Source organism: Eptatretus burgeri, unplaced genomic scaffold, assembly GCF_056783735.1.
Source record: "Eptatretus burgeri isolate ZD-2024b unplaced genomic scaffold, Ebu_testis_v1 Ebu_testis_scaffold_907, whole genome shotgun sequence".
Lineage (NCBI taxonomy): Eukaryota > Metazoa > Chordata > Myxini > Myxiniformes > Myxinidae > Eptatretus > Eptatretus burgeri.
This window is the reverse complement of record NW_028222856.1, coordinates 7,316-25,000: the sequence shown is the minus strand read 5'-3', so window position 1 is coordinate 25,000 and position 17,685 is coordinate 7,316. Positions and strand designations below refer to the sequence as shown.

Genomic DNA, 17,685 nt, shown 5'->3' with positions numbered 1-17,685 from the left:
CTTTGTCTTCCTTGCAGTGAAGAAGAGGAAGCCTTTCACAGGAATTTCCACCTCGGGTGTTTAAAATTATTTTTCCATTTTTATCTCACCTGGACTTTCGTCAGGTGAGATCACGTGATCAAGCAGTGTCCTCAGGTGAGTGAGTGAGTGAACACTTCAGTCATTATCACTTGAACCAAACAGACAATTTTGATGAAACTTGGCCACAAGCTTCACATGTGATGTCGAACGAAGGTTTATCAACCGCATCACAATCTGCGCTCATTATGACGGTCCATGGGAGGTGGGGAGGTTGACCCCCCAAAATAGGTATTTGCTCAACAATGATAGTCCTCCACTCTTTACAGAGATGTCGAAATGTCAGAACAAGTAGAGAAACGTTTCAAGGTGAGAAAAGACCCAGGAAGGGTCTTCACCCCGACGGAGGACACTGATCTGAGAGAGGAGGGTATTTTTGCTTTGTTCAAAATGCCGGAGATAACTCACCTCTTTATGAAAGACACCATGGGATCTTTAAGGTCCACCAACGATCAGTGCTGGCCATCTTCTGGTTTCCTCACACATCGACGTTTCGTCCTGCATGTGAAACACCAGGGCGGAAGTTTAGAGCTGGGTCACGATCCGAACCTACGATGTCGATCTCCAAAGCTCAGAGACGAGTGCACACACCTCACACCTGTCCTGCCAACCTGGGTTTCCCTTCTCTCAAGACTGCAAGGGTAGTTGTGTAATTTATATTCACGGGAGGGCACACAGGTAGCAAACTTACCTTTCAGCTTTACAATCTGGGTTCCATGACGAAACAGGAAACAAAATTCCGGATTGGTTCGTCACATATAGGATGTTGTTTTGTAAAGTTTGCAGTCCCTCACTTGGACGTTAAGCTGGTTGTCCCATCTCCTAGCATTAGTCGGCGAACGGTAAACACCTCATGATGTATTTCCTGAAGAGTACGTGAGATAAATCACCAGCAATCTGAACAAACTCCAAATTCCCGCCCAAATCTCATTCAATCGAAGATCAAAGCTGGCCATCCGATTCGTGAAAGACTTGTGTCAAACACTTTACCCAAACAGACAATAATGTAGGAATAATATGGGTCGTTGAGGAAGTATATCACGTCATATAGTAACCAAAGGTGAAGTACAAAGTATCACAGAATGAACAAGTCGGTGTGTTTATCACACAATGGTCAGGTTGTCGGCGACAACACCGTCTCCCCAACCAGGTTACCTGGTGAGGAAGGTGTGTGGATATGGATACCCAGCAGGATGGAAAACAAAACCTGTCAAAGGGCCGAGAAGCTCCTTGTGAGCCAACCACCATCCATATCTCATGTCCAACTGTGTCTGCAGCCGTCCTCCTGCAGTTGGGTGACTTTTTTTTGGAAGGTTGGTGGCAGGATTTGCACTCCAGCCACCGTAAAACCCTTCACTCCGGAAAACCCACAAACACAACCAAAACTGAAAACCCACTCCGTGGGAGTACCTCCTCTGCTGCTGCCATTCACAGGGAAACTCACAGGATGAGGGGATTGGGGCAAAGTCTTCGGGACCCCCATTCCTTGATGATAGGAGGAAAAGCAAGGGGTAAACTCTCTGGGTCAGATTACAGTGGTGTGTGTCGGGGTGGTACTGAGGGTTAACCTGAGGAGGTCTCTTTGGGTGTGTGCCTGGAATGTCCTCTCACAAAGAGACGATGATCACGTGTCTTATTGTCTGAGCTTCAGCGTTTGAACATCAGTATTGCAGCACTCTCTGAAGTTTGGAGGAGGAGGAACCAGAAGGAACCTGAACAAGTAAAAAGCAAAGATGAAGTCAACAGGAGGAACCTGGAAAGGAGTCACATTTCAGCTGCTCCTCCTCCACTCTCATTCTCCACAGTACAAGGTCCATCCATCCACACGGACAGAGAAATGGAGTTTTACCGTGTGATTAAAACCCCGATCCACACCCAGTTAAACCCCGTTTATAACGCGAGTCCCAACATTTCTGATCGATTCTTTGAGTGAAGTGGATCAAGTTGGAAAGACCATTGTTGGATCCCTGGTTTAAACGTGTCCACTGGACAATGGTGACGTGTCATGTGGAGTTCGAGTCCCTGTCCTGTGATGGACAAGGATTTGTTTTCACGAATCCCCCTCTCGGGTCCCTTTCATCCACTTATACTTGTTTACAAGATGGACGATGTCAGTTTGATTCTCTCCCAACCGAGACCCACTTCTGATTAGAAATACCTCCTTCGTTGTTGACCTTGGGCCTGTGTTGACCTTTTGGTCGATGCTGATCTCAAAAATAATTGGTGGTTTAATTCAGTGATCTGAAATACAAATCCTCTTGAAATTTCAAGTCAATGATGAAAATTGAGGATTTTAGAAATACCTCCGAAGTTGTTGACCTTTTGACTTGAAAAACAATCGGTTTCTTCCTTATGACAAACTCTACCACGTGGTGAAACTTCATGAAGATCGGTTTAAAATTGTGACCTGTAGTTGAGACAAACAGAATAACAGAATCGATGAATCAATTAATAACAGAGAAGGGAGAAAACATCACGTCCTTCACCTTCCGGGGAGCAGGTGGAAAGTAAATGTTCAATCAACACACGAACAGTTCAGTATCACGAGCTTCACTGGTAGTGAGTATCAACATCGGTATGTAATGTTATGGAGGGGGGGGGAGGAGTGAATTATTATAATTAAAACCTCTCCGTGTGAACAGCGTGGATGTTGTTATTATTATAATACATTGAACTACAACCAGGACGACGACTACTACTACTACTACTACTACTACTACTACTACTACTACTACTACTACTACTAAACTGAGGTAAAAAAACGTGAACTGTGAATGAAACACAAGTTTGAAGAAGAAGAATAATCCGTGTTTGGTGATCAGAGTGAAGAGTTGGGGTTAAAGTTCATTTCACATCAAATAAGATAAACAATGAACTTATTTAATTATATAATCTTTATTATACTATAAATATTAATCATTAATCACATCGTCATGTACAAGTAAATGATTTTATTAATTTGAACCCAAAATAACCTTCAGTTTGTACGTTTCATGAAATAAACTTTCATCACGAACTGAACGGAATGATTCGAGAAACCGGACGGAGTCACCAACGGGGTAATAAACCCCAATAGCGGGTTTAACGGGGTCCATGAAGTTCCCCCTGAACACGTGCAGGACCCGCGAGTCCCCAAAACACGTCAACTCTCCCGCCTCGCAATCCAAGAAGAACCCAAACCGTTCAGGATCCCCCGACACGGACAGGGGGGTACCTTGATTGTTGTGATATGCGGAGTATTTATTATTACATTTATATAAACACCAAGACTGGGGATTCCCTCCCAACACGCACTCCCGCCCTCCCCCTTTCCTCCTCATGGAGTTTAAACAAATTCCGATTTCACACCAACTACTCGAACTCACATCAACCTCCCAGTAGTGACGGCCCGACGAGAAACTCTCTCGGGAAACAACTTGTGGGTAAAAATCAAACCGATCAGGGTGTTTCGGGTAAGGTTGGCTGGTCCTGGTTCGAGTCGCCGTCCTGAGGTCCTGGGAGATCTTGATCCGTGGATGTGCTGAGTTTGAGTCCAGACTCGGGGTCCGTCCATCTGTGGACACGAGACGGGGTCACGGACATTGTTAGACACACAAACACAGACACACAGACACAGACACGTGAATCTCTTTATAACCTTGAGGAATCACATTTATCAACAAAAAACATTTTATAATAACAATCGTTATTATTTATTTATTTACTTCACGACCGACGACTCACATTATTTATTTATTTATATCGTTTCCCAGCTCCATGAGACCGTTGATTTATTTATTTACCATTTCGGATTCTCCTCTCGACACAGTCTAGTTATTTATTTATTTACCGTAAACAACTCCATGACCCACACACCTCCTCCAATTATTTATTTATTTACCGTAAACTATTTCAGGATCCACACACCACGTCCAATTATTTATTTATTGTAAACTATTCCAGGACCCACACACCACCTCCAATTATTTATTTATTTACCGTAAACAACTCCATGACCCACACACCTCCTCCAATTATTTATTTATTTACCGTAAACGATTCCACAACCCACACACATCCTCCAATTATTTATTTATTGTAAACTATTCCAGGACCCACACACCACCTCCAATTATTTATTTATTTACCGTAAACAACTCCATGACCCACACACCTCCTCCAATTATTTATTTATTTACCGTAAACTATTCCAGGATCCCACACCACGTCCAATTATTTATTTACCGTGAACTATTTCAGGATCCACACACCACGTCCAATTATTTATTTATTGTAAACTATTCCAGGACCCACACACCACCTCCAATTATTTATTTATTTACCATAAACAACTCCATGACCCACACACATCCTCCAATTATTTATTTATTTACCGTAAACTATTCCAGGATCCACACACCACGTCCAATTATTTATTTACCGTAAACTATTTCAGGATCCACACACCACGTCCAATTATTTATTTATTGTAAACTATTCCAGGACCCAGACACCACCTCCAATTATTTATTTATCATCAACGATTGCACGACCCACACATCATCTCCAATTATTTGTTTATTTAGCGTAAACGATTCCACAACCCACACACCACCTCCAATTATTTATTTATCATCAACGATTGCACGACCCACACATCACCTCCAGTTATTTATTTATCGAAAACGATTCCACGACCCACACACCTCCTCCAATTATTTATTTACTGTAAACGATTCCAGGACCCACACACCACCTCCAATTATTTATTTATTTACCGTAAACGATTCCACAACCCACACATCACCTCCAGTTATTTATTTATCGAAAACGATTCCACGACCCACACACCTCCTCCAATTATTTATTTACCGTAAACGATTCCAGGACCCACACACCACCTCCAATTATTTATTTATTTACCGTAAACGATTCCACAACCCACACATCACCTCCAGTTATTTATTTATCGAAAACGATTCCACGACCCACACACCTCCTCCAATTATTTATTTACCGTAAACGATTCCAGGACCCACACACCACCTCCAATTATTTCTTTATTTACCGTAAACGATTCCACAACTCACACACCACCTCCAATTATTAACGAAGTATTCATATCATTTTATAATTTCCATCGCAAAATTCCACATCGATTTATATGCACATTACCATCTCCACGACCAACAGTTACCCCATTCAAATGGACACACACACACACACACACACACACACACACACACACACACACACACACACACACACACACACACACACACACACACACACACACACACACACACATACACACACACACACACACATACACACGCATGCACGCACGCACACACAATTCCATTTTATTAGTTATTACACAATTATTACACACAATAGTTATTTTTGCAAGCCCGAGTCATGGTTCATGGAACAGGTTAAAATGAAACGGAACAGAACGGAACAGCAGAGAGGTGGAGGAGGAGAGGGAGAGGAGGGGAGGAGGCGAGGAGGGGAGGTGGAGGGGAGAGGACGTGGAGGGGAGAGGAGGTGGAGGGAGGAGGAGGAGGGGGAGGGAGGAGGAGGAGGAGGGGAGGAGATGAGGGGGAGGGGAGCAGGAGGGGAGGAGTGGAGCAGGAGGGGAGGAGTGGAGCAGGGGAGGGGATGGGGAGGGGAGGAGCGAGGAGGGGAGGAGAGGAGGAGAGGAGAGGAGGAGAGGAGGGGAGGGACACCAACGGCACATTTCAATGTTTCATGGTGAAAGATAAAGTACAGGAAGACTTGGATAAATAATGATGTGGGGAGGAAGGAAGAGTTCGAGAAGGATGCATGGGGTTCATAACATGGATGAAGAATCAAACTCTCAGGAAGGAAAAACTGTAAATGTAGGAGGAGGTGGGATTGGGGTTTGGGTTGGGGTTGAGCTTTCACGGGGGTAGAAAAGGTCCATCAAGCTGCCGATGAAGACTTTGTAAGTGGATCGGTATTCCGGAATACCAAGGAAGGACTTGGTTCGATGGACGATCCCCGGTCCAGGACGCCCAGGAAGATGTGCAGATTGTGTTTGGAGGCCAACTTTGAAATGTGGTTTCCGCAAGAAAGATCATGGCTGATTACGAGACCCAGGAGTTTGAGAAACTGAACTCAAGAGGATTGTTGGTAAAGTACGTGGTGTGGGGATGGGGGTTCCAAACGGTGTTTTTGGAGAGAGATCATGAGAGTGTGATATGTGTCAGGATTGATAGACATATTGCAACTACGTGACTTTTTGTGATTGTGTCAAGGTCTGAAGAGAGGAGAGAGGCTCCAACCTGTCTGTCCTAATGATGAGAAATGTCCCGGCAGAGGGTGAAGTCATCATCAAACAGGATTGCTGAGAGAGTCAGAGATCGTTGATGAAGATTAGGAATCGGACTTGGTTGAGAACAGTGGAATGGGGAACTCCAGCCTCGACAGAGAGAGAGAAGAAGAAAGGATTCCGTTGAGGGCCACACATTGTCTTCAAGAGTGGAGAAGTCAGTAATCCAAGAGTGGAGTTACTTTCCCACAGGAGGAGAGTTTGGAGAGCAAGGCAGGATGACAGACTCTATCGAAAGCTTGAGATGTGTCTCAGTGATATGGAACACGAAGCTAAATGGTTCGGGTTTGGTTCCACCTCAACCCGATCAGTACTGGAACCGGATGCTCCACAACATTGAAGTCCACAAGGAAATTGAAAGAATAGACTTTCATTTTTTGAAAACATGTTCCATATTTATTTCATTTATAATTCGTAGGAAGCCTGGTGTTGCAAAGCTGCATCATTTTCTGGGAGCTGGAACTCATTTTGCCAACCTCGGAAGGATAACAGGCTAAATGGACCCACTTGGTGTTAATTCAATGGTTAGACAGGGGAATGAATTCAAGATCGAAGGATCAGAAGTCAACCACATACACCACTAAACTAACACCAGGCGATGTAACATACAATTAATTGACGATCGATTTACAGAAACACGAGCTGGAAACCCATTATAAGAATAATAAGACAGAGAAAAAGGAATCCTCAGTTTTTTGGAACCTTGGTTCATATTACACAATGAAAGTACCGATCCTCAGTTCATATTGGAACCTTGGTGAATGTTACATAATAAAAGTACCGATCCTCTGTTCATATTGGTACTTTGGTTCATTTTACGCAATGAAAGTACAGATCCTCGCTTCATATTGGTACATTGGTTCATTTTACACAATGAAAGCACCGATCCTCGGTTCATATTGGTACCTTCGTTCATTTTAAAAAATGAATGTACCGATCCTCGGTTAATATCGGTACCTTGGATCATCTCACACAATGAAAGTACTGATTCTTGGTTCATATTGGTACCTTGGTTCATTTTACACAATGAGAGTACCGATCCTCGGCTCATATTGGTACCTTGGTTCATTTTGCACAATGAAAGCACCGATCATGAGTTCACATTCGTACCTTGATTCATTTTCCACAATTAAAGTAACGCCGCTCCGCACGTCGTTGCAGAGATTTACATTCCAGATTTGCTGTGTTGTCATTCTCATCAGGATATGAGAAAGAAGGAATATTTCTGTAAGAATCCCAGTCTTTACAAAACCAGGGAATACTTTCAATACCACTTGTGCATGCGTTTAGGTTTGTCGGTCAGGAACCTTTGATTTCACCAATGAATGTCCAGTGTGACCTTCAAGGATTGAATCGATTTTCCCTCAACCACACTTTCAGGGAGATTGTTCCAATCCATGCTCCAACCCTCAGAATGAAGAACTTGTTTCTGATATCCAGTCTTAACTGGTGTCTGTGCAGCTTCAATGTGGGTCCTCAATTACTTTGCTGGATTGCCCTTGTTAAGAACATCTCTGCTGGTATTCTCACTTCACCAAACGTGATCTCGTGAACTGTGATCATGTTACTTCTTCAGCTGTGGTGAAGAGAGTGGAGGTTTCGGTCTTGTCATCGATGTTCAGTTGTCACACCACGTAGCTCTGGAACCAATCTTGTTGCTCGTCACTGCACCCTCTCCATTTGTATCTCATATTCCAAAGGATATTGTTGTAATCTCGGTGTGGTCTAACCAGGGTTGAGTACACGGCAGGGAGAATATCTTTTATCAAATTTGTCAATGTCCTTTTGATAATTCCAAGTATCTGGTTTGTTTTTAGTGCAACTGCTGAAACATGTTTGTGGAATTTGAGCTCTGAATCAATCACCATCCCCAAGTCCTTCACTTCTTGTACTTCCTGGAAGTCAATTCCACTCATCTGATAAGCAGTCAATGTATTTGATCGACTGACATGTAGTACTTTGCATTTGTTTGAGTTGAAGGTGAATTGCCATTTTTCTGACCATTTGTTTGCCTTGTTCAAATTTTCTATCAGAGATTTTAGTGTCATCAGTAAAAATATACACAGAGTTTATGAACCCATCTGGTACATCATTGATGAACAGGACGAACAGCGAAGGTCTCATTACACGCCCTTAGGAGACTCCACCTTCAACTGCTTTCCATTCGAATTTCACCGCAATGATGTCCACTCATGTTCTGCTGGAGAGGAATTCCTCAATCCATTTGGGCAGCTTGTCTTCAATCCCACATGCTGCCACTTTTTCAAGGAGCCTTCTGTGTGGCACAGCATGGAATGTTTTATGTAAATCCAAGTACACGATGTCTGCAGAATCCCTGTGATCAATCCAGGCAGTTCCTCAAAGACGCAAAGTCGTTGAGACATACATGATCTGCTGGAAGTCCATGCTGGCTCTTCACAAACAGATCATGTGTTGTCATGTGCTTCAACACAGCATCCCTCACAACAATCTCCATGATTTTTCCTGCCACTAAAGTGAGAATTCCAGGGCAGTAGTTTTGAGCCAGTTTTTTTTTACCCCCTTTCTTGTGGATCAGGGTGACATTTGCAATCCTCCAATCTTCAGTTAAAATGCCTTCATCCAAAGATTTCTGGAATATCAGTGTCAACGGACCTGTGCTGGTGTTCGTCATTTCCTTGAGACATCAAGGGTGGGAACAATGTGGTCCTTCTGACTTGCTGCCATTTAGATTCAGGAGCTTCTTCCTTACCTCCTCCTTCGTAATGTTGACATCTGCCAGTGCAGGTCCAATGTGGCGTCGTTCCTGTTTCAGCACATTTACTTTATTCTCCTCTGTGAAGACCCTACTAAATAGTCATTTGGTGTTTCCCTTTACTCTGTCATCCTCTGTAACTTTCCCATCAGGTTGTATTAAATTACCAACTCCAATCCTCGTTTGGTCATCTCTTCCATCTCAGTCGAGGTGACCTCATAACGCCAGTCTCGAAGTCTGACCATCCGTCCGTCCGTCCGTCCACAATCAAACCGAGTGGAGACAAATAACCAATCGTGGAATGGATAGAGGTCGATGAGACATACACAACGATATAACTTTCAAGGTCGTCCAAGGTCGAGGTCAAAGTCACGAGGCTGTCAAAGTTGCGAAAATCGTCGATTTCAAATCGTATCTTCTCCCTCATTTATCAAGGGAGATCAAATGTTATTCGTGATTCAGATACCATGGACTATTATCTCGAACAACCCAAGCCATTTTTTTGAAATTTGCTCTCGTTCCGATTTTATAGCCCTTCAAACTTCGTTCTGATTCCCCGTATGGGCCGTTCATAAAGTACGTACATACAAAAATAAAAGTATTAAAAAATTAACAACCGGGACTCTCCGAGACAAATATTACATTTGAAGGTTTTGTGAGATTTAACTAAAACAATGGAACACAAGTTTATATGCACACTTGCTTTCATTTATGACATTAACACTGTCTTGAATGTCAATTTGTACTTTTATTTTCATAAATGACGTGCTGTGATATTAAAAGAAAAAGGTAAATTACACCGCTACGGACTGCATTGTCATGACTTACAAACATCGGTTAATAAGGAACTGCTAGCTTTGCAAGCGATTAGCGATGTATGAGGGGGTGGGTGGGTGGTACGACGGCTGCATACATACTTTATGAAAGTGGTGTCAACTACATGAAAGCGTTTCAGAAGATGAAGGTGAGCCTGTCGTCATCGCGAGGGGGAAAAATATCCCCGTTCACAGGAACATTTTCGACCTCTGGCAGAGATGACCGGTACTCCCGCTCGGGAGTATTTTTTTGAGTTTGCTGTTTACATATTTCCAAAATCATTTTGGGTTTGTACTTATTCTTTCAGCTAAACTCTCCTCGCAGTCTTTCCAGTTTGTCATGTCATCCGGTGGAGTTTATTTCTCTTCTTAACATATTTGCCATGATCAAGGTCACTCTCCGTCTCATTGTGCTTTCTCCAACCTTCCCTTTCTTCCTGTCTGAGACTGTGCCATTGTTTTGTGGGTGATGTTTGGCTGTTTTCATCTATTCCTAGTCGGTACACTTTTGGGAATACATTTGTCCATGGTTGCCTCCATGTTATCTCTAATGAAGCACCATGACTCTTCACAGTTTAACTCTGCCAGGTCATCTTCCCATTTTACCTCCATAAGTTTCTGGTTCATCTGCTCATAATCCCCTTTCTCCAGCTTCAATCTAGGTTGATGTTTGTGACCGTTTTCCACAGTGCACAAACTGAGCTCCACACTCATGCAGCAATGGTCACTACTTCCAAGTGGGGCTCGTTATTCCATCGAGATTTAATCATCTCATTCACATTAGTTATCACCAGACACAAAATGCTCAGCTCCTGCCCTTGGCGGTGTCGTGTGGTTTCGGTGACATGCTGATGAAAATAAATGTCCAGCAGTGTCTCAATAAATTGATGTGCTGGATGTTGTGGTGTAACACCTATGCACCATACTTCCCAATCAATACTCAGAAAATCAAAATCTCCAACTATTATTATACGAGTAGTAATGCCCGGTGTTGCTCAGGCTAGCAATAAAGCCTGGCATTGCCCGGGCTTTCTTGCAAATTTCTTGAATAGCTATTAGCGGTTAGGGGTTAGCGGTTAGGGTTAGCGGTTAGGGTTGGGGTTAGCGGTTCGGGTTAGGGTTGCAGTTAGGGTTAGGGTTAGCGGTTAGGGTTGGGGTTAGCGGTTAGGGTTAGGGTTGCAGTTAGGGTTAGGGTTAGCGGTTAGGGTTAGGGTTAGGGTTAGCTGTTAGGGTTAGCTGTTAGGGTTAGCTGTTAGGGTTAGCTGTTAGGGTTAGCTGTTAGGGTTAGCTGTTAGGGTTAGGGTAGCTAACCCTTACCCTAACCCTAACACTAACCCAAACCCTAACCCTAACAGCTTGGCGTAGCGGAGGTAAACAGCGCCCGGGGCAAAGTGGAAATTTGCGTCCCCCGTAGGCCTTAAACTTGAGTGGATTTGAATGGAAAATCCCATAAGGGATATCGATTTTCTCGAATATCGGAAGTGTTATGGAAAAAAATTATAGCCAATGACCTAAGTTGGACCAAAAGCCATAATCGTACCGAATTTGAATGGAATCCGTTGGAGTTTGTGAAAATGCATCAAAACGAATTTTGAGGGGCCTCTTAAGGAAGACAATAATATCATGAGTATATATGCCAAATCTTGTTTCATTTCATGCAGTAACAAAAATCTGATGGTGGAACAAAGAAAGGGGCATGCCGAAATATTAATATAGATGAGACTCCTGTCTATTGACTATCATTCTTGGAAGTTTGTTAAGTGCTTCATTATTCTGGGTTCCACTGGATGGACTGCGGTACACACATCCAACGAGCAGTTTCTCCTGATCGTGAAGTGACACACAGAGCAACAAAGGGATTCTTAAAAATGTTTCCATTTCCACTTCTTATCTCGAATGGACAAGGAGGTTCTTGTATCCCCAGCAACTCCTCTGATATTCCTCTGGGTATCAGATTCCAAGTTGGTAAAAATGCTGTTTCCTGGTATATTCCAGCAGATATGTGAAATGTATGAAGGTATCGTGCACTTGATGATAAAAGCATGAAATTTGGCAGGTGTGGTTGTCATCGTAGAGCTAGACTTGGTTGTCGCCTCAGTTATCACAACCACATCTGGTTTCAATCTGCTCATTTACATTTCAATCTTGTTTGGTTCGGAGTCTACATTTGTACATCACGGTCTCAAGTCATTCCTTGCATTCTCATTTCCATCATTATCTCTCTCCCGTTTACCCGCATCCTTATCTCATCATTGCTCATCGTTATCTTGATGATTTACTCAATCATAACACTGTGTAAATTTATTTGCAATATTGGTGATATTATATTTATATGTAATGCCAGCAAATGCCACCCGTTGCTTCGCTGACGAAAAAGGGGGGGGGGGAGTGGGGGGAGTGAGGAAGTGGAGGTGAAAAGAGAGAAGAGGAAGGGGGAGCGAGGAGGGAGGGAGAGTGAGGAGGTAAGAAGACCGAGGTGGGGTGGAGTAGTGAGGAAGCGGGGCGGAGCAAGTAGGGGTGTGGGAGCAAGGAGGGGTGGGGGAAAGGAAGGCAGTGTGAAGGAAGGGGAAAGAAGTGTGAGGGGAGGGGAAGGGAAGGCAACGTGTGGTGAGAGTCCGTCCGGACATAAACACCATTCAGACACGTATGGAGATGACCACCATCAAAACATAACCACTGTCTGGATATGTGCAGTGATGACCACTATCCGGGTATAACCACCATCCAGAGATAGAAGGAGAGAGTGAGATATAGTGAGATATAGTGAGGTATAGTGAGATAGAGAGAGTGCGCTGTGCGAGGATGCTGCACTGTATTAGAAGGGGGTGGAGCGAGGATGGGACAAAGAGCGAGCGAGAGAGAGAGGTGGCGGTAAGGAAATGAGCAGAGAATACGTTATGCTTTATGAACACACACACAGACATGTTTATGTTTAAATGTGAGAGAGTGAGAGAGTGAGAGAGCACTGTGCGAGGATGCTGCACGGTATTACAAGGGCGTGGAGCGAGGATGGGACTAAGAGAGAGCGAGAGAGAGGTGGTGGTAAGGGAATGAGGAGAGAATATGTTATGCTTTATGAACACACACACGTTTATGTTTAAATTTGAAGAGAGCGAGAGAGTGAGAGTGGAGAGTGGAGAGAGTGAGAGAGTGGAGAGAGTGAGAGAGTGGAGAGAGTGAGACAGAGACAGAGACAGACAGAGAGACAGAGAGAGAGAGAACTGTGCAAGGATGCTGCTCTGTATTAGAAGGGGGTGGAGCGAGGGTGGGACAAAGAGAGCAAGAGAGAGGTGGTGGTAAGGGAATGAGCAGAGAATATGTTATGCTTTATGAACACAGATACACATACGCGCACGCACACACTCTCGATGTGGAGGTCAAAACAGAAAGAAAGCTTTCAGGAAAATTATAAGGGAGAGGATTTGTGGAAAAGGAGGAGAAAAGGGTGAGAAAGTGTGATGTGGGAAATAGATAAAGAAGCAAAATAAAAAGGGAGGAATAAAGAAGGGAGGAATAAAGAAGAAATAAAATGTGGTAAAGAAGAGAATAATGAGGGATAATTAATGAAGATGTATCCATAATGTACAACTTTTTCATATTTTCATCTTTGACTACTTTCTATGAAAAGTACAAATGTGAAAATATAACAAAAAGAAACCAGTCCAGGTGAATGTGCACATCACATGAGCTGTGAATGAGGGATCAGAGTTTATCGAAGATGAAACCAAGAAACTTATTTGCTGGTGATGGTCAGGCAGTGTATTGGTACAGTGCATGGTTTATACACATTTGATTACAATTCAATTTGTAATAAATTATTATATATGATTCTGCAATGTTTGTTGAGGCGAGATGTTTGTGTGAGAGATCGAGAAATATCTTCCTCCTTCTGGATTTTGAACTATCTGGAGATGAACGAGCGATTTTAACCGGCTTCTGTTAATGTTTACCAATAAATGTCTGTGTGTGTGTGTGTGTGTGTGTGTGTGTGTGTGTGTGTGTGTGTGTGTGTGTGTGTGTGTGTGTGTGTGTGGGGGGTATGTGGGGGGGTGTGTGTGTGTACAAAATAACTCCAAAACCATGAAACCTCGCAGCCCAAAACTTTGCATGCATTCAAAGGGAACTCCAAGGAAATGCAAGAGTGAAAATTGGATGTTTGGTTTAATTAAAACATCATTTTTGAAGATAATTAACGGCCTTATTTTATTATATACTTTATCAGGCGATCCTTGGCCACCTCGCTCTCTTTGGGGTGTTAAGGCATACACTGGGTTTCCTCGCTGGGGTCTGAAACGACCATGATTTTTGGCCTGCTCAACCATGGCCTGAATTAGAACAGGCCACAACGATTTCTTCACAATAAAGTTTTTTTTTCCACTTCCCTCACTCACATTATCAATACCGAAGAATCAATGGATAAATTGCAATGCTTATACACATTCTGTGACGCCAGCGTTCATGGCTTCATTACATTTCCACAAATGCCATAGCCTCAAGAATCTCTTAAACCAAGCCAAATTACAAAATTACCCTCTAGAATTAAACTTGGCAGCAGTTCTGACTGCTAAAAAGTGTTCATTTGTCCAATTTGGACATTGTTTGGGCGTTTCCGGGAGGAGCTTCATATGACGGATCATTGCTTGCCAAGCCAGCCGTTCCTTATCAACCGTTTTTTTGGAGCGCTTCCGTGAGTGCTTAAGCCACATGGCGAGCATTCGACAACATTCAAACTGTCACTGAATACTTTATTTCAATCGACTTAAACAAAAGTCAGGGCTACTCACCTGCGTTGGCCACGTGTTGCTTTGCAGTACAACTGGCTCGCTGAAAATGTGAGATTTTATTTTACACGACGTTTCCCCCTTTTGTACGATCGTCCATGATAAGACCCATCACTTTGGAAAAGATAAATACAAATGGAAATTAAACGCTTCATTTTTAAAAGTTTCTTCAACCGTTTCGTTGAGTGCTTGGTGAAACCACTTGGCACGTGTTCTTCAAGTTTCAATGGCGATACCTTGGTTCGATACCAGAGGTAGGAAGGTAAAATAAATTATATGATCACAATGAGTAAAAAGGTTTTCAGTTCTTATAAAGTAATGAATCGCCACATCACGGCAGGAAAGCTGAGAGGTACGCGTGCTCGCTCTAAGCTGTCGAGCCTGGGTTTGAATCCCGACTCAACTATAAACTGTCATGTTGGTGTTTCACAGGCAGGGAGATTCTTCAATGTTTGTACCATTAAACTGGTCATCCTATCTACCAGAATTCCCCCCCCCCCTTCCCTCTTCTGTCCCTGTCTATCTCTCTCCAGCTCTCTGAACGTATCTGGATGGTGGTTATGCCCAGATGGTGGATATCTCCACATGCATCCAGACAGTGGTTATCTCGGCATGTATCCGGATGGTGGTTATCTCCGTACATGTCTGGATGGTGTTTATCTCGGGCGTGTCCGGACAGTGGTTGTGTCCAGATGGACTCTCCCTCACACTGCCTTAACTTGCACTCCCCTCGTGCTGCCTTGCCTTGCCCTACTCCCAACCTCTTCTCATTCTCCACCTCCCTCCTCTCTCACTCTTACTCCCGCTCCCTCTTGTTAATATTCCCATCAGGAAGCGACGGATTGCATTTGCTTGTCGAACAAGTAATTGCCGAGAACGAGAGAGAGGGGAAAGAGAGGGGAAAGAGAGGGGAAAGAGAGGGGGAAAGAGAGGGGAAAGAGAGGGGAAAGAGAGGGGAAAGAGAGGGAATGAGAATTAATCAGTTGTTTTATTTTGGTCAACTCTGTTCTGTCCTGTGTTTATGACTTCTGCTTTACCTGTGAGATCAACACAAGTTTGGACGATACCCACCTCCTGATTGGACATCGTTCAATTGAACAACCTTTGGGTCAGGTGACACTTGGAAAGATGGCAGATGGAGTTGGAAAATAGGTAAGTGAAATAAAGTGAAAGAAAATCTAACAAAAAGGAAAGAATGAAAATGAGGAAATATGGAATTTTAAATAATCTGAAAATGGAGGGGGAAGAAGAAGAAGAACTCCCTCCCCATTTCCCTTCACTTACAAACACTTCTCAAGTTGTTGTGATCCAGTTCCACCACCACCAGATGCTCCTCCAGCCCTTCTGTGGAAGTGAGTAAAAATGAACAAAAATTACAAAATGTTAAATTATCTTGTTTTTAGGTTTATGAAGATTTTTTGTTTGTTGTTGTTGTTAGCCAAATATCTAAATACAACAAACAGAGGGGAAGAGAAATGGAATCTCCATTTTGTATTAAAATATAATTTAATTTTCATTGATTCATTAAGGAAATTTCACATTGTATACACGACCCTCGACCGTACTGAAATTGAATGATCACCAATTCGTTTTCTCCACAAGACAGACCTGAACCTTTCGTTCTTAACTGGAACCAGAGGAAGAACTCAAGTTCCTGTTAACTGAATCCAAGAGAACACACAAACACATGTATTGAACAACATGATTCTGGAAACATGTGAATGATTTAAATTACATATGAATGATTTTTGTAAATGTGAGGTCGTTCTTGATGAAATTAATGTCGATACCTACGTGATAGGACAGTGCACCTGTGTAAAACAACTTTTGTTGTTTATACACAACACCTGTAAATATTACAAAAACGTCTCTGCTTCGTTTGTGATGTTACATAAACACTTCACCGTGGAATATTCATTTCAACAACTTTTACACAAAGACCCTCTACTTTCACAAACCATAACAATTCCAGTTGATGAGAAAAATAAAACGGTGAATGAATGATCAGTTCCATTGACTTGGTTGTGAAGTTTTGTACAAACATCAAGTTAATGTCCTGATTCTTCACAATCTCAACTCATGACCTCATTGACCTGTAAAGTATTTGTTCTCAGCACAAAAGAAGATTTCTCTCCCTGACTGTCCAGTCCCCCTACATCCCAGATTATAACTTTGTGGACTTCATGTGATGAATTTTTCAATGCAAGGAAAGGATTTAAATCCTGTTCGTCTTGTATTTCTGGTTCATAATCTTCCTTTATCATAACAATACAATATGAATGATGTACAATTGTGTGTTCTGTCTTATTAATGAGAACGACACTTGGTCAAGCGCACACCTCCGCCAGGCTGAACAGGTTACGTTTTGTATCCCACTGATATGTCAGATCTGTATCCGGACCTGAACCAAAATATTATCAGTTGTTCTCATCACCGAACAAACTCATCCACCAACTTTTGTCATAATTCGTCCACAACTTTTTGAAATATCGTGCTATATGTCGATTTTGGCCCCATCTCTCGATGATGCATGGTGGTTGCTGGGATACGCAATGCAGCATGTAAAAATGGGTTATTAATGAGAGTTTTGAATATTTGAGTGACAGTTTGAGTCGATGGCGAGACGGAGATGCTGTGTAATGGACATGTCTGTAGGGAAAAGTGTTTATCACTTTATATATTACTAGTGGGGCCCGTAGGTGCGTGCCAGTATGTGCAGCTTCGTTTCTTCGCTCTCGTAAACGATGACTGGATTGGGGAATTGTTTCAACGAGTGTGGGCCCGTAGGGGCGTGCCAGTATGTGCAGCTGCGTGCCGACAGTATCAGGTCCCCAGCATCAATTGTGACGTCATATCAAACGAAGAAGAAGAATTGTGACGCCCCTCTCTCTCCCCCTCCTCTGTCCCCCTCCTCTCTCGGCCCACCTCTCAACCTCCCCTCTC

General features: G+C 43.0%; 1 protein-coding gene across 1 annotated transcript; it reads right to left on the bottom strand.

Moving 5' to 3' along the window:
• Positions 1-2,954: 2,954 nt before the first annotated feature.
• Positions 2,955-16,134, bottom strand: LOC147007011 (tripartite motif-containing protein 14-like; the record flags this gene model as incomplete). Its single annotated transcript, XM_085867645.1, has 2 exons — positions 2,955-3,631; positions 16,027-16,134. Coding segments are annotated over 2 exons (707 nt in total), but the record flags the coding sequence as incomplete, so codon positions are not given.
• Between the last annotated feature and the right edge of the window lie 1,551 nt (positions 16,135-17,685).